This window comes from Desarmillaria tabescens (genome assembly GCF_030435595.1).
Source record: "Desarmillaria tabescens strain CCBAS 213 chromosome Unknown EV420scaffold_69, whole genome shotgun sequence".
Taxonomy (NCBI): domain Eukaryota; kingdom Fungi; phylum Basidiomycota; class Agaricomycetes; order Agaricales; family Physalacriaceae; genus Desarmillaria; species Desarmillaria tabescens.
In genome coordinates this window covers 202,293-224,792 of record NW_026848368.1, presented here as the reverse complement: position 1 = coordinate 224,792, position 22,500 = coordinate 202,293, and the positions used below count along the sequence as shown (strand labels likewise).

The 22,500-nt window shown below is 45.7% G+C and overlaps 3 protein-coding genes across 3 annotated transcripts; 2 read left to right on the top strand and 1 right to left on the bottom strand.

Moving 5' to 3' along the window:
- Nucleotides 1–992: 992 nt before the first annotated feature.
- Nucleotides 993–3,780, bottom strand: EV420DRAFT_1485616 (uncharacterized protein; the record flags this gene model as incomplete). Its single annotated transcript, XM_060470256.1, has 13 exons — nt 993–1,270; nt 1,415–1,478; nt 1,609–1,644; nt 1,810–1,869; nt 1,980–2,198; nt 2,313–2,524; nt 2,576–2,598; nt 2,769–2,824; nt 2,949–3,115; nt 3,164–3,376; nt 3,428–3,537; nt 3,594–3,614; nt 3,698–3,780. The coding sequence occupies 13 exons, from the start codon at nt 3,778–3,780 to the stop codon at nt 993–995; spliced, it is 1,542 nt and encodes a 513-aa protein (XP_060324049.1).
- Nucleotides 3,781–4,661: 881 nt separating this feature from the next.
- On the top strand, nt 4,662–5,325 carry EV420DRAFT_1485615 (uncharacterized protein; the record flags this gene model as incomplete). Its single annotated transcript, XM_060470255.1, has 5 exons — nt 4,662–4,677; nt 4,721–4,837; nt 4,988–5,002; nt 5,053–5,212; nt 5,235–5,325. 5 exons carry the CDS (start codon nt 4,662–4,664, stop codon nt 5,323–5,325), a joined length of 399 nt encoding a protein of 132 aa, XP_060324048.1.
- Nucleotides 5,326–15,047: 9,722 nt separating this feature from the next.
- On the top strand, nt 15,048–16,565 carry EV420DRAFT_1650049 (uncharacterized protein; the record flags this gene model as incomplete). The annotated part of the gene is made up of 1 exon (XM_060478397.1): nt 15,048–16,565. One exon carries the CDS (start codon nt 15,048–15,050, stop codon nt 16,563–16,565), a length of 1,518 nt encoding a protein of 505 aa, XP_060324047.1.
- Between the last annotated feature and the right edge of the window lie 5,935 nt (nt 16,566–22,500).

Here is a 22,500-nt window from a genome sequence, read left to right as displayed (position 1 = left end):
CTGACACCCGTGGGCTTGTTCTCTAGCAACTGACAGGTCTAGGCACACGGAACTATCAGTTCTGGCATATGTTGTTCAGGACTTCTTTCTTGGATTCACAGAGGCTTCTCGTAGACATGGCAACAAGTGAGTCTTCGAACAATGGGACTCAGAACAATGGAACGCAGGCTCGTGGACTTCAGCTGAAGCCCATTGCCCAAGCTCGTGCCGGCAATATCTGTCATCTTGCTTAAGGATTTCCCTGGATTTTCAGGTACGACACATCACAGTTAGTGAGCGTGCTAAGTACTCTCAGTGTCACTGCAATCGTCAAGGTTTTATCTAGCTCCCGTGAGCATGCTTGTAAGTTAGAGCCTAAGGCATTGGGTATAGGGTTTGGCCTTCTCATCATGCATGCCCATCAGGTACAGTGCTGTGACTAAGTCCTGTTTAGAATCCTGTTGCTTCTTATGCCATAAGTTATATTCCATATCATTGCACCATGTAGCATTAGTGTCAACACGTAGTTTTAGTCCGCTCGCTCACTATATCTCAGTATGCATGTAAAACACTTTAGATTGCAAAATTACACGTGTAAATAGGCTGCAGTCGCAACACTGTCAGCCATTTTCCGGCACCTGAAGATGACATTTAATAACCCATTACTGAAAAGGAGATGTTGGAAGTACCTTGATAATCCGAGACAAAACACTTTCCCAATTCTGAGAGTATTGGAGGTGCTGCAGGAAGCATAAAAATGTGGTGATGGCAAGATGATCTTCGGAAACATCTCGAGCCGGTTCAGGGGCACCATTCGATACATACTTGACAAAGTCATCAGAATCTAGGAGTCATTCCACCAGGACACAAAACCCTGGCCAATTCCTTTAGCTTGACTGATTCTGGACATGAAGTCAGTGTTGACTGCTGCCTCAACAAGCGAAGGTCCGGAATCGGTCCAGGCGGTGGCCCATAGGATGACACTTTGGCATGGACCAATGCAATGGCTCATGTCATGAATGGCATTTGCCCAGACCAAAGTATTTTGCTTCCTGTAAGATGGCCATACATTCGACATCATCAGTCATCCACTGCACCCCTTGCCTAGTCGTGAGGCCAAAATACAGCCACTTGATACAGACTTTTCCCTGCATTGCTGCTGGAACATCAACACCCTCTAGGTTCATTCCAACATTTAGCAGCCCAAAGTGAGCCATTTTGAAAGAGCCAGATCCAAGTCGTTGTTCTTTCTTCGCTCTCCACCCAGTCAACATAAATGTGGTCCCCGTAACTGCAAAGTGAAGGTGAATTGAGGGCTTGCTTGAGAAGTCCAGAAATGAGTTGAGGGATCAAACAAATCTGAACTGCCCATTCTGGTAAAACCTAAAATATGTGTAGGTGAGTTAACGTGGATTGTTTTGGGTGTAGAACTCACCAGGATTGAAGCTGCTCTCAAGGTAAGTTCCACCGGTGGTGATAATGTCCGGAATCGCATCAAACTATTTGGTGCAGTCTGATACATCAATGCCAGTACAAAGTCCGCTTGCTGCTGGGAACGTCCATAGGAGGTGCTGGAGAAAGCTACAGAACTCAGTTAGCCTGGTAAGACTTAACTGGAAAGTCACCCACCGCCCATTTTGAGGAACATGACCATTCGCTATTCGCCTAAAGAATGATGTTAGGTTGTGCGACAAAGAGAATGTCCTGCTCTCACTGAGATGGTCGACTCAGGTGGGTCCGGAAACAATTGAAACATAATTGATATCCGAAAGGTCATCCGTCTGTTTAAAATCAATGAATATCCGAACAGGGGCATCCTAGTTAACGTACATCTGAATCAAGTTCTGGTTCTTTGCGCTTCTTCCCTTTTCCATTCTTGACAGGGGATGACTTGAAAGAAATCAATGTAAATTGACACATAATGATGATAATTGTACCTTTGGAGTATCCCACCAGCCTCCCATTCGTCATATCTTTCAGCCTGCTGCAGGGTTGAGTACCATATACCAGTTCTCAGGGGCTCCCTGAGAATATTTCAAGCCTCCGAACTGGTGTGCCCTTCTTGAGAGCCCTTTGGTTATACCTTTATAAAACAACTCTGTTGGTTGCATTAAATCTCCTTCCAGAACGGGTATCCACCCAGAGTCCACAACGAAGAAATCGTCAGTAGTGAACTTGAAGCCCTTCACTTTGTGATGGGCTTGTACTAAACAAGCAGGCTTTCGAGCACGCATTGCCAGACTTCAGCATGGGGAGTCGGAGGAGGAAAGGAGACACCACGTTGTAGTTCTGCCAAAAGTCAAATGGTGTAACCATGACAAAGTTAAGCTTACATGGAAGGAGATGCCTTTCTTTGTCCCGTTTTCCCTTTTGACCTGAACAAAGACCTTTGCACAAGTACGCCTTGACCTTCTACCATGAGTCTTGCGAAACTTGTCCTTCTCGGAATTGTAGAGATAATGAGCAGGCGAATAACCGGTTTTAAGGGCATTTTTATTCAGCAACGATGATATCGCGACTGGCAACCTCGATTCCGGTGCAGCTCCTGTCAGAGAGTACATTCACCGAACAAGAAAAGGTCAGTAAACATTCCTACCTTTCGCTTTGGCCTTCTTGACACTTTCATCAATCGAAAGGGTGTTTGGGATGGACGCAATGACTTTCAGAATAGCGTCAGGCTACTTTGAGCAGGTGAATTCCTGGAATCGTTGGAATGGGTAGGTGGTGCCATCTGACGGGCTAACAAAACCAATGAGATTTATCGTGTTGTGCACGTGGATAAGACTTACAGGATGACACCACTCCATCTTTCTTCGATAGATGTCTTGCAGCTGTGATGCAGCTTCTATAAAAGAATATTGGCTTGGAAGAGGTGAAAGCGCAAAAGGGCATACTTTTCTTTGACGCAAGTGCAGGCGCAGGATTTACAAGTCGTCAAGGTCAGGGTCTCAGTCCCCAGGTTCCTCAACTGTAGCAGGCCCATCCTTGCGCAAACATGCCTTCATTTGAAACTTTTCCTCCCCTGGCTGAAACTTGTATGGATCACCGTTCGCTTTGTGATTTTTGCAACGCTGGTATTCGCAATGATCGGAACTATCATCTAGTGCGAAGGTAAGATCGACCGGATCAACTGGGCCTGGAACGTGTCAGTACCTGCCAGCGCATTATATTGTCGAATACTTACTGGCACCCCCTAGAAGCAGTGATCGGAAATGTAAAGTCGAAAGGTCGCTCACGTTCAGAGCATCCAGCATCTCCATGGCGGATAAAGGAAGCCATCTGCCAGGCATGTACAAATGGAATGGACTTGAAAAGATACCGCAAGCATCCTGTCTGCCGGAGACTTTCTGTCTTAGAATTTCTAAGATATCTTGGATGGATGAACTTCCATTGACGACTGGAAAAACAGTTCACCAAAGACTGCGATCAATGACTTTGTAAAACTTACCGAGTGCAAAGTTCCCAGATGGACACTTTATAAAGATGGTAAAGGCAGGCAGGACTGCAGGAGCGACATTTTGCTCAGTTCCATAATCAGTCTCTTTGTGGGTTGAACACCTATGTGGAAGAAATGACGTTACTGAATTGCAAGGCTGGGTTTGCTAAGCACGCACAAAGAGACTTCGAGGTGATGGCTGTGAGCAGTCTGTGAGAGTGATAAAAGCCTTGAATATTCGTCAACTGAACTGTCAGTGAAAATACTCAGAAGAGGCTTTACCTGTGAAGAGCAGAAGCACGCCAACACAGCAAGACAAGAGGATGGCAAGTCTCTGCTTGAGAACTGGAAGTGTTTTCACTCATGAAAGTTTGGCGGTCTCCGCAATGAAAGTGTGCTTTATATACCGGTTTTTGCGCATTGTCATACCGTCTTAAAATGGTTAATTAATTATGGTAAAGACTACATTGCTGGGCCCAAATTCAACCAGTTTTTCAGCCAGAATGAAATAATTTCATCTTTTAGTGAAAGATATTCTTGGCCCTGGCGAACATTTCCACTTCATATAAAAAGACGCCGATATTTTCCATCCGAAATTGTAACGAGTGTCACCGGATATCCCAGAAAATCTTGTCCAATGATGCAGGGCCATTCATTGTGTCGGAATAACAGGACCCTAACGATGAGACAACTGTCAGTGTCTATGCATGTTTCCATTTCACGTCACGGAGACCAACACGAATAAGAGATATTCCATTGATTTTTCCAGATTTATGTCCGATCTAGGCCAGGACAACAAGCGATTTTTCGGGTATCCACATTTATACCTGTTTCTCGTCAAAATGCCCAATCAACACCTTCCACTTGGTGAGTCATTGTAAATTATTCTTTTCATTCCATTGACTGTGGTGAAGTACCAGATGAAATAATTTTGCCTGAGACTGAAAGAGCTTTGGCTGATGGAGGGCAACTGTAACCGATACCGTTCTGTGTGAAGAACTCCAGAAAGTTTTCGATACGTCGAAGTATACCTTGGGGTATGTTGCAGTTCTCGCCGGAGGATCCGTTAATGGTTTCTTTCCAGCCTTTCCAGCTTCAAAAGGATGAGAAAAAGGCTAGGATTCCTCAGTACACTGGCAGCAAAAGCATACTGTTGAGACTGTCTCGGAACATTTGGACGAAATGCGGGAGCAATTCCCTAAGGCGGGTTATTTCGAAATGAAGAAGCATCTAAGAATCGACCACAATGTGCGAGTTTCAAGGTGAGTCTTTAAATTCTTCTAATGGTACAATTCTTAATGAAAGGGAAGAGACGTAATCAAGGAATGGGTGTATTTGAAGGAACCCTTGCATGCGTCCCTAAGAATTCGAAAGGGACTCAGTCAGAAAAGTTTTTTATTGTGCTGGTGTCAATGACCTCTGGTGCGTCGACCAACATGACAAGTGGAAATATTGCTTTGGCCTCTGCCTTCACAGTGGTGTAGACCCTTTCACCTGGCATCCTGAAGTGGATGCGAGTCTGGTGGAACAATTCAAATCCCATCTTAATCTGTTCATACTACCTGGATGTAGTGGAACACACCGGGTGTAGGTCTTTAAACCTTTCTGCAAAGCGTCACTATCTTACTCTTGTCCAGATGGTCCTGTTCTTACACAAAGTGATATGGGCAACGAGAACAGTAACCTGGCTAGGGCACATAGCTTCTTGCACCAATGGGCCGACAAGGACTTGGACAATACCTTGCAGCACCGATGGATGGCAGAGAAGAAAAACATTCCTTCAGAAATCAGTATGGAGTGTGTTCCGCACTCACTTTAGCTTTGGCTATGAAGGAATCTTTCAGTTTGGCATTGAGCAAGGCTGGTATGACCCGAAGGTGCCTCTGGAAGCATACGTCTCTTCTCTTTAACAGCTTCAAATCGAACTGGACTCAGCTGATTTCATAGATTGATATTCCGTTTCCTTTTTATCCCTTGGTTCCAATGAGAACTCGATTTGTATGTGATCAAAAACAACACGACAAAGAAAAGATGAAATCACAAGGTGGCAAGACTGAACGGAGTCCCTTTACTCATTGAACAAGCTCCTGAGCGATTTGGGGCCCAGGATTTCAAGGTACCTACAAGCACCTATCATTTTTCCAAATTCAACTGTTTCTTCATAGGCTTGCTTTCATCCCAGAATCTATACAAGCTGCGAGGCAAATTTATGCCCCACCTGATCACCCATGCTGCAGCTTGTCCCTAACTCATTTAGGCAGTGGGCTGAAGTATTTATGGAGGAACTCGGCCATCCAGAAGTAACCCGAGAGTGCATCTGGAATGTATACCTTGCATTGCTGGATAAATTTCACGAAGCGCCATATTGTTGTTCTTGATGAATGGCACGTCGCTTCTACGAGAGCATACGAAGCAGAAGAAACCAACGAAGAATCAAGGAGGTCCAAAACGAGGTGGTTGGGCAAGGTCAGAATCTTTCAAATCGGACACTAAGCAATCTGATAAACTTCAATCAGACCAAGCTACAATACCTGATATTCCAGACTTGAACAGTGACGACGAACTTGATGATGCCGATGCAGGAAGATGTCGAAGCTGATGAAGAAGATGCTGAAATTTCGGGCGAGGCACCCGTTATAGAGATGTCCATCCGAGAATTCTTACAGCATATGTAGTGAATGATGTTATATTTTCTTTTGCTCAGGCATACGAGACTACATTATAGGTGGTCGTGGAAGGGGACAAAGGCCACGAGCCAGTTCATCTTTTGAATTCTATTCTGGGATGTCACAGGATGGCACTCAACTCGCATGGTCATATGACGGCTCGATGGCATGTGCTGACTAAGACTCGTCATCCAGCTCGATGACATTGCTGACTAAGACCCACAATCCAGCCTTCCAGTCTTTGAAGACAGATATAAAACGGTGTGAGATATAACATTCAAGGGTCACTTTGAAATGTGTCTGGGCATACCTCTGAATGGGCGGATGCGATCTTGTGCTCTATTTTCTCATGAAATCCCATTTATAGTATTCACGCCTTTTAGGGCGTATGTATACATCTGGTTTCTATACCCTACGTTGTGGTCTGTCTCGAGTGGTATCTACTGAGGGTGGTACACTTTACTAACTAATTTCTACTAGCGCGTCGTGAAAAGAGGGGGGGGCAGGAGAGAGTGATATCTAGGCGGGCTGTACTTGGGAGAGATGGGTTTGTGGCCTTGGGAGGCCCGAAGGTAGTCGCCTTGGATAGTGGTCGAGTTGTGTGAGGGGGGTTTTCGCAGGGTGTTGTAGATCGGGGATCACATAGCCATGTGTGGCATCTACGTAGCACTTGCAGAGGTTGTACGTTAGTACAGGCTTATGGATGAAAGTGTGTGAGGACTGTCCTCCAGTGTGGAGGTGGGAGGAGACTGTCTGCGAAACATGAATCCTCCCCCTCGCATGCCCGAGGCACCTCAAGATGTTGGCTCGAGCTACATTCCACAGGGGAGGAGCATCTTGCCATGGTCTTGCATCGTTTGTTGCTAGGAGTAGGTGTCGTAACATGTGTAGAATACAGTGTTGTGGTTAGTGATGGTCGCTCAATTTTCTCTCAAAGGTACTGTTAATCAATGATAGTTGCCTGTGGCAAGGGATGATTATCTGGGGCTCAGTCAAACATCTGCTGTGTTGGTTGCTATACGCAATCACATGTGGTAAGTTGTTCTCTACCGTAGGTGTATTGTAAGGGAAGAAAGAAAAATAAAGAACCTTGTAAGACATCGTGAACGTGTATGTAGCTAAGCATTCACAAAAAAATCGAGTTGAGGAGAGTCGAGAAAGGAAGTTGAAGAATGCCAGTCGGAGCGTAGGAAATGACTGATGGAGTAGGTGGTAAACACAGCTAGCTTGTGTTACCAGATTCACATTAAATTGATTCTATGATACCATTTCATAGATTGTAGTATCCTTTATAACATTCTGTCCTTTCTCGCAGGCAAACAGATGTGACAAAATATTGTAGAAAACCGAAGAAAATTCTATGCTCTTTCTTAGGTACTGGAGACGATGGGAGATAGGTACCTGATATCCATATGATAGACACCTTTGTCTATGTACATTTTCTCTTCTGCTCACGGTGTGATTCCTCCGGGTCGTCCACTTCATTAGGCTTCCTTTTAAGACCAACAGCTAATCCAGTCTGCTCCACTATCTCGACGTCACTTTCGCATGAATCTGCTGCTACTGGAGGTTGCGTTGCCATCATAATGAACCATTCGTTGGAGAGATCAATGATCTCATTCTGAAAAGATGCTCGCAAGCCAGGAACCTCTTCATCGTCCCAAAAAGTCTTCAGATCAATGCCAGTCGGAAGGGTTGAAGTTGACTGATAATGTCTTATGTGAATGAGTTGAGGACGACAGGTGAGAATGATTACCATGACTTTGTAAAATTTGTCAGGATCTGACATGAATTTTGCAGCAAAGTGCATCATGTATAATCCACAGTCAGAAAAGTTTGGTTGTTTGGGTACCTGCTTTTGTGTTAAGCCAGTGATTGGCATGTGTTCTGGGACCTACAGTGACAGTTTGACCAATCGCCTCCGTTATATTTTGCAACCCCTTCTTGTCGAGGGCTTCAAGGGCTGAGGAATTTCCCTAATTGGCTGGCTTCGCTCCAATGCGAATAACCAAGGGAATCGAGGGTAAAAATAATCGTTCTGGATCGATGTGATTACAATGAACCACACAGTTCTAGTCTGACTTACCTGTGGTCATTGCTTTCGGACAAGTTTTGATTTTCACCGTTTCCAAGGTGTTCTTGATTCGTTAGCAGCGCATATTCGGGATGGCAAATAATGGCGAGGTACCAATGAAGACTATATACGTTGTCAAGTCACAGTTGAAGCAGCTAGGGAGGAAAATTACTCTTCATGCATTGGTATAATCAAGTATTTCTTCTTGAATATGTCGAACTTTGCAGTCCAACGGCGGACGTCTTGGTAATTCCTATGAGAATATATAAGCACGGCTCCCAGTGACGTTGATAAGAGCTCACTTCTGGAACTTTGGGAACCAAAAAGGACTAAAAATAGTAATTTCTTTTGCAACGGAGGGCTTGCCAGTTTGCAGAAGTTCATACGTCAGCCTAAAGATATTTGTAAAAATTGAAACAGGTGGTTTACAAGTCACACACCATAATCCGAGCTCTATGAGATTGTCGTTCAAAAATTCTCCAGGTGATAACCGAACTCAGATCACTGTTGCTAATATTCACACCACCTGTCGTAGTCCATGGGTACACTAGTATTCTGCAAGGCATGGGCAAAGATTCGTAACATTGGAGAAGGACGAACAACTCATCAGGATCCTTTGCTTGCAGCTCACCGTCAGATGCTGTTTCCGAATTTGCTGAGGCAAGCAAGTTTTTAGGTGATTGCAAAGACTGAAAGTTCAGCAACGAATATATGATTTCTTTTGATGAACTCGATTCATCCTGCAACTGGTAAAATAGATGACCGAAGACAGTCAAAATTGAACCTGCCTGGGTTTTGCGCTTGTCCCTTCTTTCGATTCCAGTATGGAATGGTCTCGAAATGGCAGATGGCTTCGGCGGAACAGGGAAATCTGGTTCATCTGGGCTTGAATCTTGTGAACAGTCTTCAGCTACGTTATCTTGATCCTCCTCATCTTCTGGAGAGAATCGGAATAAAGGGACAGTTTTTGGCCCTGAGAAACCCTGTGAGAATGAAACAAATTGCAGAATGTGCCAATTTACTCAAGGGCTTATATCTTTGGGTACACATAGCCAATAGGAGTCAAAAGTGATTGATGAATGATAACGATCTTTGATGTGAGCAGTTACTTCATCGGAGTCTGAACTGAGTCTGAATTTCCCATGTGAAAACAATTTGCCTAAAGTCAACACGTTTTGAGGTGCAATGCTGTTGATCTTCCAATTGGTAGTACTTGCTCTGGCTGCCATCCTGTTCTTTACTATGGCTAGAGATTTATCTGTAAAGAATTATATTCCCCTAGTTCCGATTGAACCTAATTTCCAAAACTATAGTAATTGAACACGTATGAGCACAGCTACTCTACAAAGGACCATGTGGTATGGAGAATCTCTTATCTAAATGTGGAGTGTCTTCAGAAATTGAGTGTCTTCAAATAAATCAGCAAGTCACCTGTTTCGACCTATTTATGCCAGTTAGCAGTGAACAAGGGGAATTTCGTTTTGGACCTAGTATACATAACTGACCATGGATTTTGATGCACATATTGCACAATCTATCGAAGTCAAAGACATTGCACTCTACTGGTTGACATATTGTCTCATGTGATGTCATCAACACGGCATCATCCATAATTGCAGCTCGCCTGAAAAGCTCTAAGAACTTTTCAACCATAGCTTCAGGTACTTGATCATGCCGCTATCAGTTCCTGGGCAAAGAGATCGAAGAAAAAATTGTCCGAATACTGATCCCCTCAAAACCATCGATCAGCTGCGCTTTAGTCCCATAAACCCAAGGCTCAAGCTGAATTGCACTGATTGATGTCCTTTATAAAGAAACGACTCGCCAACGATGAAGACATACGGTGGAAACTTGATTGAAACATTTCATTTTCGGAAGCGTATGGGTCTTTGTTTTTCTCGGAAGGTTATGGATGCAAGATTAACATAGGTTACTTACTATCCATAATCTATGACCTGTACAGTTGCGCATTTCAGAACCACGAAAAGCATAACAATGTATCTACGTACAACCCACAGGCTCATTTCAAATCATGGAATGCCGAGTTTGCCATAAGCACAAAACTGGGAATTTTGATTACCCAGCGGAAAGGAAAAATAAATATTATGTAGATGATATTCAATGTTATGCTATACTTGGCTACAGATAAGTTTCCAGGGTCATATTGCTATACATGGCAGGTGTTAGCATTGCAAATACCGGCTATTGCTTATAACCAGAGCATACCAGTCTTGTATTCCATAGGTAGACCTTGCTTACCAGCAAGGTAAATTCGCCCTCCGTTACGGTGATGTGACCCCTCGAAAAGGTAGTCACCTAATGAACTGGTTCACGAGTGCTAAGTCGCGTGCAGTGGGGGTGGCATCCAAGAGAAATTTCAACAAGTCCCTTCAGAACTTAGAGTATTTTTTTTTTCAGTTGGTAACAATAGTTTTATATTTATGCAAAAACCATCACTAAGAAGATGTTACATTTTCACTACATGTCTACAACTACTAGAACTAAGAATAAGCAGATAAATATGCATACTTATATTCTCTCATGAGCTAAATGTCGGTCCCAGAGCAGCACCACGGTCCACCAACAGTATGATATGTCAATCATGACGATCAGCTCCATCTAGGCAATAGTTGTGCCCCCGCTGATAGCCCTGATTCTGGGCTTCTTGAGTTGTGATGTGCAAGGCCCAAGGGTGGTTGAATTCATGGGGCAGAGTGGTGGTGGGAGTGGAAAGTAGCTGATGGGAGATGACAGCAGCAGTGTGTGTGGACATCATCATCGTCAGTGATGGCGAAGGGGATCATGGTGGGAGAGTAGGAAAGAGATGGTGGCAGCAGGTGGCACACTGAGTGAATTGAGCTGACCCATGGTTGTGTGCCAGCTCGCCAGATGACTTCCTCTTTAGGACTCATGTGGTGGCTGTGCTGGAGGGTGAATTTTCAAAAACTTATGGAAGGTACCTGGAACCATTTTGAATTCTTCCAAACTTGAATTTCTTCACTAAAGCTCTTCTTCAAACTGGTCTTTTTCTGCATGGCTTCTCTGTGCTATATCCAGTGGAGGCTATCTCAAGGTCCACTTACTCGCCCTCAGACCTTGGCAGACTAGTACTTGGCCAACAATTTACTATTTGTTGCGACTTGTCCATCAGTGACATCAAAAAAGTCTGCCTCATGTACACCATTCAAGTGTATGTAATGCTTGTTCCTTGCACATGCAGTCCGAGTCACAAGCACTATTAGTGCCTTATTTTTATACTGGGGCATCGCCATCTTGTAGTCTTACATGTCATTCATGTCATGGTTGTGTATCCACCAGTTCAATGTATGATCTAATACATCTTTGCTCGGTCTCGATCTCAGTCATGGATAAAGGATGTCTGCTGCTTGGGGCATGAAACAATAGACCTTGGCAAGCTATGATTGGGGCTTTCTGATGCCCAAATGGAGTGCTGGCTTTTTTATACAACCTGACGTAGCTTCAACCTTACTGGCTTTCTATATTAGTGATTGCCTCACTGTTGGTGGCCATCTGTTAGTAGCAGTTTCAGGCTGCCCTGAAGAAAGTACTCGATAGCTGCACCGGTACCCCCAGACAGGCTTAGAGATAAGCACTGAGTTGTACCCTGTCGGGGGACTGAGCCCGCATCATGCATTCCTGAACCTTCTTTCGAAGACGTCTTTACTGCCGTATACCTGTGTTCCACTATGCTGATGCTGCATCACACAATGATCATTCAAAGGCCTGGTGGTATGGGCACAGTGAGCATCCCTATATAATGTCAGCTGCAAGAGAATACTTTCGTGAGTCCAAGTTCATACACTAACCAACGACTACTTGATACTCAAAATTTTATGGCAGGTTTGCACTATTTGTATAAAGGGGCTGTAATCTATGTGGTCTTCTTGATTTTTCTATACGACTATTATCAAATCATGCTGCATGGGGAAAAGGTGATGCTGTATCAATTTTGACATTGCAGATGGCACTATCTGACGTTGCTATACATTGCTACTTCTTCAAGTTGTATTCAAAGCTAATTACTGGCCAAAAAAACTGTAAAGAGGTCTAGATCTCCCCCAGCATTGCTCTGTTCCTGTGTCGCCACTAGCAAATATAAATCAACCCAAGTAAAAATCGGAGCCATTATTCATATCTCTAAAATGGATTTATATTCTCTTTCAGGTGCAAGGTGTCCATTGTTAGTGTTTCTTTCATTCTATCTAGACAAATGGCAATGATAATATCAGATTCTTCTTGTCATGCAAAGACATCCTGACTCAATAACCTCCTTCTGTCGATGTACTTAGTGCTCTTCCCATCTTCATCCATGCTACTCTCTGACATGAAAGTCAGGTTATGCCATCTCAACTGCAATACATCAATCTGATATTGGCATTGGCTCTTAAAAAGGGTACCACCTCTGCCATCCTCTATCTTCTCAACTATCTCTCAACCTCACTTTACATCCTTATCTTCGCTCCATCCACAGCTTCACCATGTGTTGCTGTTGACAGTGAGAAAATTCTTGCCTCTGAATCTACTATTCTCATTAGCTTACAGTGTTAGAAATGTCTACCTCAGATGTGGCCATGCTGTCAACCTCATACGCCCTCTACATTTTAGCATACCTGCATTTACTAATTGCCATTAACTTAGCCTGAAGAACTTGTACGACAAATTCTATATGAGTGTCCGTCTCAGTTTTTGTGTTTTAACAACATTCCTAGATTCAATGTGAGGAGGCTGACTGCAAGTTCAGTCTCTTCCACTCTGTATGATGCAAACCACTGACTTGTTTGCAGACATGTTGACAATAGTATGTTTATATTTAGTCACCCTAAGGACTTTCTTAACCTCCATTTTCTAGCCTCCATTATCCAGAACAGTATTGTACGAGAACTCTAGCAACCTTTCCGTTCTCGTGTGCTAACATCTATGATAGCCCCCAACATTGACAAGTATTGTCTCTCCTGCTACCAGGCAATTCAATATCAGTGCTGCCACCAGTAAAGAAGGATCCCACTGCATGCACACTGCATCACTATTGTGTGAGGACTAACTTATTCAGCAAACAAATTGATGCAAAGCTTAGTAGTAGTACTGGTTATTTCGAAATACAACACTAGTGTGGATGTGCACATGCTCTACAGAATAGAAGAAAAAAAGTGCAGATAATATTATCAAGTGTGTAGATGGCATTCACTATAGGACCATAACCTTGCTTTTAAGTGCTGAATGACCAGATGGTTGATATCTATGATGGTGATTTAGAGACAAAAATCAGAAATCAACTATTTTTGACCTTTTCAATCAGGAATACCGGGTATTTACCAGTATTACTGGGTACAAGCCTCCAACCCATGTCTTTGTCACGATTGCCGGACCCTCGTACCTCGAGTCCTGGCAACCTGACTACAACACGGGTTTTCAGCTTGTTGGGGCCTGCCCTAAACCCGGCTTATTACTTGGGACATTAATGGAGTAAAATCTTTGTTAAGAGACTCTGAGCTGCTGGAAATAGATGTCATCAGGGGATATAAACATAGTGATAAGTTGAGGCTCAAACAAAATATATTCCAATTCCCAATATACATGTGAACTGAGTACTATGTGTCATGAATTCACCTCTATTTTTCGCTTATCTTATCTTATCATGGTATCTTATCACAGCAAGTCAGCAACTCGTCATTCGACTCTCGTCATCATTCCTCGTACCTGATCCGCATCATTCATGACCCGCTCGGTCTCATCGCCCACACAGCACCATCCCACACCAGGGACCACATCACTAGGACTCTGTCATGGGCTCTGCTACCAGACCTCGTAGAAGGCAGCACGATACGGGTGCTGACCTTCTTACTCACAGGGGCGCTTCTAGCATCATCATGCTCCCACCGCATCACCGGGGCATTGCCACAACACAACCATCAGTTCCATCTGATTGGTCCCTGGATCCACCACTCACATGCATGATCCGTTTGATGGCCCATAAACCAATCACACTCTATGGGCTGGATCCTTCTTCACCCAGTCATGCTTCTTTAGGTCGTCTGTGATCACATCCTAGGATGGACCAGCCGCCACGTATGCTCCTCAGAAGACCGTGCCCTATGGATGCTAGTCTTCTTACTCGCAGGAGGGCTTCTCCTATACCAAGCACCATACGATACAAAGGACATAGAAGACAGCGTTGCATTGGGACTGCACGCACTGAGACACAGGAGCGGTACATACTAGTAAATACCACAATGTATTTAAACGAGCCTCGCTGTGGTCTTACACCCCAGCTTCGGCTAAAGTTATACACTCCTAACTTTTCACACAGAAACTCCCTGCTTGCCAGACTAAGGACTATTGTTTCTGACCTAGCGATTGCAATGCCCTCTTCACAACTGAATCACCGAACACGAGTGACAGTTTAGAGGCAAACATTGTTCAATCCAAGTTAGTGCGTTACAATTAGCCGAAGCTTGTATTAATACCCTCATCGTTGTTGCACGACGGTGACCGTATTGTCTTGCTTGATTGCTGACACAAGCTCGTCAGCAACAACCCTTCTATAAAGCTACACCCCACAGAAAGCACCGATCCTCACTACCCCATCAGTGAGCGAGTAATGGGCTCCACCTCAACTGCCCTCGTCGTTTTCCTTAACAGAACGATCGCAGTATCTGGAGCATTCAAATAAGGAACCTTTGTCCTTACACGACAAAATCTTGGGGTTGCTCACCCCTAATGAAATACTTCATATCCTCATCACTGTTTCCTGACGGTGACTGTATGAAACCAATAGGCTCTATCACCAGCTGTACCCTCATCCTAGGAACCCTTACGTCCCTAGTAAGGCACCCCCTGTATTGCAGCACTCGATCCCATCCACAATCGCGAGATGGATCAACTCCCATTCGCCCCATCACAGGAGGAGACCACCGAGCTCAACCTGATGGGTCAGAACAGGACCTCCAGGCCCAATATCCCGGAAGTCCACAATTTGCTGCTGGATACTGGAAGGATACCAAAGGATCCTGGGATGATCCCAATACCTCCATCGCCTCCAACATCCAACAGTTCTACACCGACGAGTACAACCGACTCATCAAAGTCCGAACTCTGGAAGAGGGTAGTAGAAGCGATGGTGGCGAGGGACATGCGATCAAAGAAACAGAGTGGCGAAGAACCACCTTCGAAGGAATCGTTAATCCTTTCCTCCCTACCTGGGGAAAGGAATGAGAAGGGGGATGAACCACAGTCAGAAAAACCGACGCAGGAGGACATCGAAGAGATGAATCTCCAGAGTCATTCGGAAAGGCCAGACCAATGCTCCATGCCTCAGAGCTCAACGGGGGAATCTACTCCCCCACCGGAACTCCAAGAGAGGCATGGGGAGTCCACACCGAGTCAGGAGATCAATTACCAGACTCATACCTCAAGGGAGATATCTCCCGCTGGAGCCCAGACATCGGCTCCTCCTGTGAGGCAGAAGTCATCCAGCTCGAATCCGAAGTTGCCTCAAAGAGATCCGCTTGCCTCTGTAGCCGGGTATATCAATGGTATCACCAAATCGCTCTACAACTCGCATGCAGAATCCACCAAATGGCCAGGAAAGAAAGAGGAGTGGCCAAGGAAAAAGGGATACTGGATTGGGGATCGCTCTTTCCAGTGGATTCCTGGATCACCCCTGAAGAAGGATCCTGGGACCTACCCCCCATGCACTCCGACTCAACCGCTGACGACACCTGGCACTCAATTGCCGGGGACGGCTGGGAATCCCCCTGGCCAGACACCTCATATGAGGCCATATGGCCCAATTCCATGGCTCGAACGGCCATCAACGAAGACCTATGGGACTCACTTTCCACCCCTGTACTCCTGGGAAGGGAATACCGAACAATCCCGGAAGAAGAAGAAGAAAGTGAAGATAGCGATACCCCCACTGACACCTCCTCTGATACGGACGAAACCGTCCATGTCCTTGGTGCTGAATTTCAGCACTGAAGACATCTTCAATACAAAGAAACCAGGAGGAGACTGGACCAAACCGCACCTACCAACTGAGGTGTTTTGGACCACGTTGCTTGACCCCGAACTAGGAAAGAGAGTCCCCTCTCTTTCCCAATACAGAGGCACGTCGCACCCCGAAGTAACAGATGAAGGAATGGACATGGACTGTCTCAAACGAGAAAGGCGATGTTTCCGGTGTGGACACACTGGACATATCCAGAAGAGTCGTAAATGTGATCTGCAAAAAGAATGGTTCACCAAGGATGCCGATGAGCGGAGAAACTGCTTCGCATGGCAACAGCAAATGGGATTCATGGAGGGACAATGCCTTCGTTGTGGATTCCCTGGACATACTAGACAGGATAACCAATGCCCATCTGACAGGTCCCAATGGCGCTCTGCTTGAGAAAGCAGAGCAAAACCCCTTGACGAACAAGCGCTGAGGGGAAGGCGTCGACAAAGGACTAGGCCATTTGCCTAGGTCGACCAGGACTAGTGCGTTTTCAGCAACAAAGAAAAAGGAGTCGAGGACGGACTAGGCAATTTGCCCGTGTACAACAGGACTCAATTTTCTTCCAGGTAAAACCTTACTACAAATTCGTACTTAAAAATTATGTTTGTAGGTACCGATACGGACAATAAATCCCTTTTGTTGCGGTTATACAGGGAAGGAGACAACCTTTAAAAACAAAAAGAACTCCAAGGATTCAAACGAATCCTGACACCGTCGCTATGGATATGTTGTGCATCCAGGAAGCGACAAACTGGAAGAACTATGGCTCTATATCAATGACGACACGCTGTGCATCGACAGATGACATTCGTCACCGAATGAACTGGAAATCCCAGCCAACCCACTGAAAGATGGAGAGACCGACCTCCGTCGTAGGGGACACTGGATTCCCAGACTGCAGGACTAGTCAACCTTGAAAGGTTGACAATCAAGAGCTATGACCAATCTGGTCAGCTCAACAGAGACCCATCCATGCGAGTTGGAACCTCCACAAACGAAGGAAAGGCAGTGCGCTAAAATGGAAAAAACTCTGGTCGACTTGCCCAAGTAAAGGAATCAATGAAGCGTAGAAGCAACAACTCAACGTCATCCACCATAATGTCAAAAAGAGATGACTTTCCCCTTGAACCTTTACAGCAAGGTAGACCCGGTAAACCCGCTTAATTGCACCGATCACACCGCATCATCATCACACTTGTCTGATGATCTGTTTGATGGCCCAATAGACCTGATCAAACTTCTATGGGCCTGACCCCCTTTCTACCGAGTCACGCTTCTTAAGAAGCTGGCCGTGGCACATCCAAAGGAGTATGGAAGCAAAATCATGTACAATGGGACGCCTCTCCTATACTAGCATAACCAACCCAGAAGGAAGCAACGCGTTAGGACACAAAAAGAGAACCCCACCAGATGAGATGAAGACTTCCAATCCCACTGGACGAAGCGGGGTACGAGGGATTTCCCCCGCCGCCAAATCGGCAATGAACCCCAACCGTCAGGACATGCCGCCTTGCAGTGGCGCTGATGACATGAGAGGTCAAAATGAAGGCCAAACCGGGGCCAGACTCTCAGAAAAGCGCAACTCGTGCGCAACTCCAGAAACGAGCAAGCAAACCGCTGCTGTTGGCAGCGGCGGATCAAGAACGAGTAGGCCCCTCTGTGATGGCGGGGAACCCCTCGGAAAAGCAGAGGCCCATGCCGCAGGGACAATGGAGGCCTGCAGTGTAATAGAGCTACTGGATGAAGGTGAGGCAGTAACCCCCATTGTCCCCGGAAGCAGGATCGACACCCCAGCTCAGATCAAGCTCCCAGCAGGGGAGAAGAAATTGCCTGATGTGGGGAAAGTTCCGAGAGAGTCGGCAAGCCCCCCACACCAGGATCAGACTGCGCCCAGTCGCCCTGGCGAAGATCGGTCGACAACTCAGACCGCCGCTCCTACCCCAATTGTAGCAACGGCTCACGTTGGAAAAGCAGCTGAGGCGAGGAATCAGGGGAATCCCACAGGACCTCCTGACAAGCCAATATGTGTGCATCCGCAAAGGGTTACCGATCTACCCATCGGGGTAAAGGACAAGGGTAAGGACCCTTCAAGAATAAAGACCTCGCAGGGCAAAAGCCATACTGCTCGAGGCAGAGACCAGGACAAGAGGTCTCTGGGGAGTAAGTCCTCGAGGAGCCGGTTCTCCCCTCGAGGCAACCAAGCAAGTAAAAGGTAACCATGACCAAGATCCCGAATGACCAGAAGACGACAACGAGGGCTATCGGAAAATGAACACCAACTCAACACCAAGTTGGTGCTCATTTTCCGAAACTCTTCACTGGGAATGAGTAGCCTTAGGGCAAAAGTCCCAGAAAAGCCGTCCCAAGGGATGGCGATGCCTAATACCGTCGGGATCAAGAATAAGAGCAAGGGTGACCAACTCCCACTTAGGACCCATAGCGGTCCGGCGACCAATTGCCGTCACCTCGAACGGTAACTATTACTAAAACTATTAATGACAAAATGGTTTTAGTTACCAACAGAGTTTACAGGACTCTTAAAAACCCGGACTGTGCAGGCCATCCCCGAGTGGAAAAGACCTTAGTAGCACAAGCGAACAGGCAGGAAGCTAAGTAACTGCAGAAGCACAATGGGCCACAAGACCTGCAGCGAACAGTGACAGGGGGAAGTCCCTGATGCCAAAAGAGGGAAACCTCGAGTACTCATCAGAGGAGTACCCTTCGGACTCAAGAAATTCTGGTTAAACTCATCCAAGAGGAGGAATTCATGAAGCGTAGGAGTAACACTCAGACTCTACCAACCCTAAGAGGAGAGGCGACTCCCCCATGAAACCTCCCCGATGAGAAAGACCAGATGCGCCATATATGCCTAGGTGGACACAAAGGGCCATGCACCTTAAATCAAGGGCTGCAAAACCCATTTATAGAGGATATACCATTGATGAACAGGAAATTTAGGCGATTAATGCACAGCCTAAATGACCTGCCGTTAGAGAAAAATCCACAAAAATCCTATCCCAACCAATTGCCGGTGGACCCGCAAAACATGAAAATTAGAACTCACGTATGAAGAGGTCTATACCCCACCGTCATTGGTTAGCATGAATAGTACTCAAAAAGGGAGTTATTGGCCATAATAACTACCTTGAATGGATCGTACCACTGCCGTATAGGAGCAATACCGAAGGATTTGGATAGTAACAATCATCCCAATCCCCTCCATTCCTAACCCCGACGAGCTTTGGAAAAGTAGTAAATCGATAAACAACACCAAGTTCCCTAACTACAGAGCCATGCTAAAGAATTGGTTGGCGACCCACTCCTTGCATCTGAGTCACTGAATATCAGCACCAGATTGGAGCCCTATGGGTGAACAAACAACCTTAGCATATGCCATAGTCAAAACTTCAAGATGCCACTTCGTTAACCACACTCCCAAAGAATCACGGATTGATTGATTGATCCTGATCAATGGATCGACCATCAGGGCCACAATCAAATTGATGCAGAGGCCAAAAATCAGGAGCCACTGGCTCAAACAACGAACAACAAATCCCTTTCGTTCAGAAATATAGGAAAGGAGAAAACCTTTAAAAACAATGATTACAAACTATAGAGGAGGAGAAAACCTTCGAAGAAATCAAATGGCTAAACCAGAAAACTCCACTGCGACGAGAAAGACGAATCATCGTTAAACATCAAGGAACCTTCTGGGATAACCAAGTCAAAGGATGATAAATCCCTTTCATCCCGATCAATAGGGGAAGGACAAAACCTTCACAAAAAATCAACTATCGCTGACTGAGAACAGTCAACCACTATTCTATAGCTGGACACCCCCTATCGGTCTCCAATTAATTAACCAGAGTTATTGGATCCCCAATCTATGGGTACTGCCAATCCCTTTCGCTGGGAAATACGAGGCTGCGGAAGCCATACAACTGAACACCAAAGTGGGAATACCCTCGGGAACCTGGAACGAAGCCCTAACGTAACCTGGGTGACACCCCAGAGTCCGATGATGCCCACTACTCCCCTCACCATAGCCATGTCTCTACCGGCATCTAGAATGCCAAAGGACATAGGCTATTATGAGAAGCATACCCAGGAATTATATGCCATAATAATTACCTAGGAGAACAATGAAGCTGTTTCTCAACGCCAGCATTCGTGCAACACCTAGGATCGAACAGGAGGAGTCTCTGAAAAGTAAAGTCCTTGGGGAGCTGGTTCTCCCCTTGAGGAGACTTCTTCAATGGACTACGTCTCTATTCCAGACTAACAACGCACCAAGAATGATCGTGATGAATCCCCACAACAGTAATTGACACTCTGTTCATGACTGTTAACCACTCCAACCAACCTTACCACTAAGGAGAAACCCCTCGAGTGGGGAACTCCGTGGCAAGACACGTTGAATGAATTGTTACGGATAGTAAAACCCTTCTATCCAGAAACACAGGGAAGGAAGTAAACCTTTAAAAACAACAGTTCGCATATTTATTCCCCTTTCGCCGGGACACGCAAGACTCTGGAAGTCTTTCATCGGCAAATGCGAGGCTATGGCAGCCACACAGCCAATAGACCGGGAATCTATCCAGATTCCCACCTGAGGAGTAAACCTCATAAAAATCTCATATTTATGATGAGCATGGTCAATACCACCCACACGAGGGTTGGAATGGTATGTGACCTCAAAGATGAAGGATTGTCAGGAGAACCCCCTCCTAAATAAAAGATCGATGACTGAGAACAGTCAACAGTTACTAATCAGCGACCTTCGCAGATAGTGGCGCCCATGCACAACCTACCAAGGTGGAGAGACCGACCTCTGCCATAGAAGGAGCACCAACAAGAACACCAATGAAGGAATTAATCCCCAAGGGATCACCTCACTCAACCCAGCAATTGCAAGGGTCTCCGATATCCAAATCACCCGACGAGTGTTGATATCGATGCAAGACGAACCTTGTTCAATCCAAGTTGAGGATCGATAATCCAAGGAGAACCATCAATGCCATCAGAGACTGACCTGATAGCATCCCTTCAACAATTGAGAACTACCTCATTAAAAGATCGCTAGCTGAGAACAGCTGCAAAGACCAGACCAAGACGTCATCCTTGGCTGGTACAAAACTGACCGATCATGATCTAAATGATCGAGGATCAAGACCACGATCAATACCGATACCAAGGCCAAAACCGGAGAAGTGACCTCCTATATCAAACATCGTGGCATGAGAACATGCAAACGATACTAATCAGTGATATTCCCCTCAGGGTTCGCACAGATCAACCCACAAACCAACAGCTCCACTTGAAAAGTGGATCCCAATGAGGTGCAAGCTGCGCCAAGAATAGGAGAGCCATTAGGCTCAAAACGGAGGAATTTGGCCCCAAGAGATCACCTCACTTAACCCAGCGATTGCAACAAAGTCTCCAAGACCTAAGTCACCCAACGAGTGTGACCAATGTGAGACAAGCTTGTCCAATCCAAGTTAAGGATCGACGATCTAAGGTCCCAAATTCCAAAACACTGAAATCACTACACCCCAACCACGGGTGTATCACACAGAAATTACACTGGGAATGAAGCTCCAGTGCAAGGGTGCAAACTGCATCATACCACCACATTGAAACAAGCTCTGCTTGACATCGTGCTTGCCATCCCAAATGACAAAGAGGAAGTTCCACCTGGAAGTGGACTCTAACAGGGCACAATAGCGCCATAAAGTGGGATCGAGACCATCTATCATGATATGATAAATGCCTCCATCGCCGCCAATATCAAGACGGAACACCAAACTATAGCTTGGAAGGTCCGCAGAAGACCCCGAACGGAGAACAGTTGGGAAACAGAAACCTACGCCATCAACGAAAGACGATCACGATTTGCAACACTTGAAGCAGCAAAGGGATAATACCATATCATCTCCTGGCTCTTCAAAGAAATCGACAATCATTTACCGAATGGCTACAAAGGTTTATTTGCTGCCCAACAGAAGGGGCAGTTACTCTTGTGAAAGGGCTCCATATAAACCACCAACCAGCAACAGGCTCTGTCCAACGGAAAACCTATAACACCCTGACAAAACATCTACAGCCAACTTGCGACCAAGGCGACAGGGTTAGACACCAACCCCTGTTTACTGCGACTGGCCAAAACGGGCCAACAAGCAAGCCGGACCCTTCAAGGTCCTCGCAAAAGAATGGCTAGAAGCATATGAAGAGTGCTTACTGGTGGAACAGAGAATTCACAAATTGATTCAATAAGTCTACCGGAGCTTATTGAAGAGGAGGAAGACGACAGACCTCCATGGCGAGACGC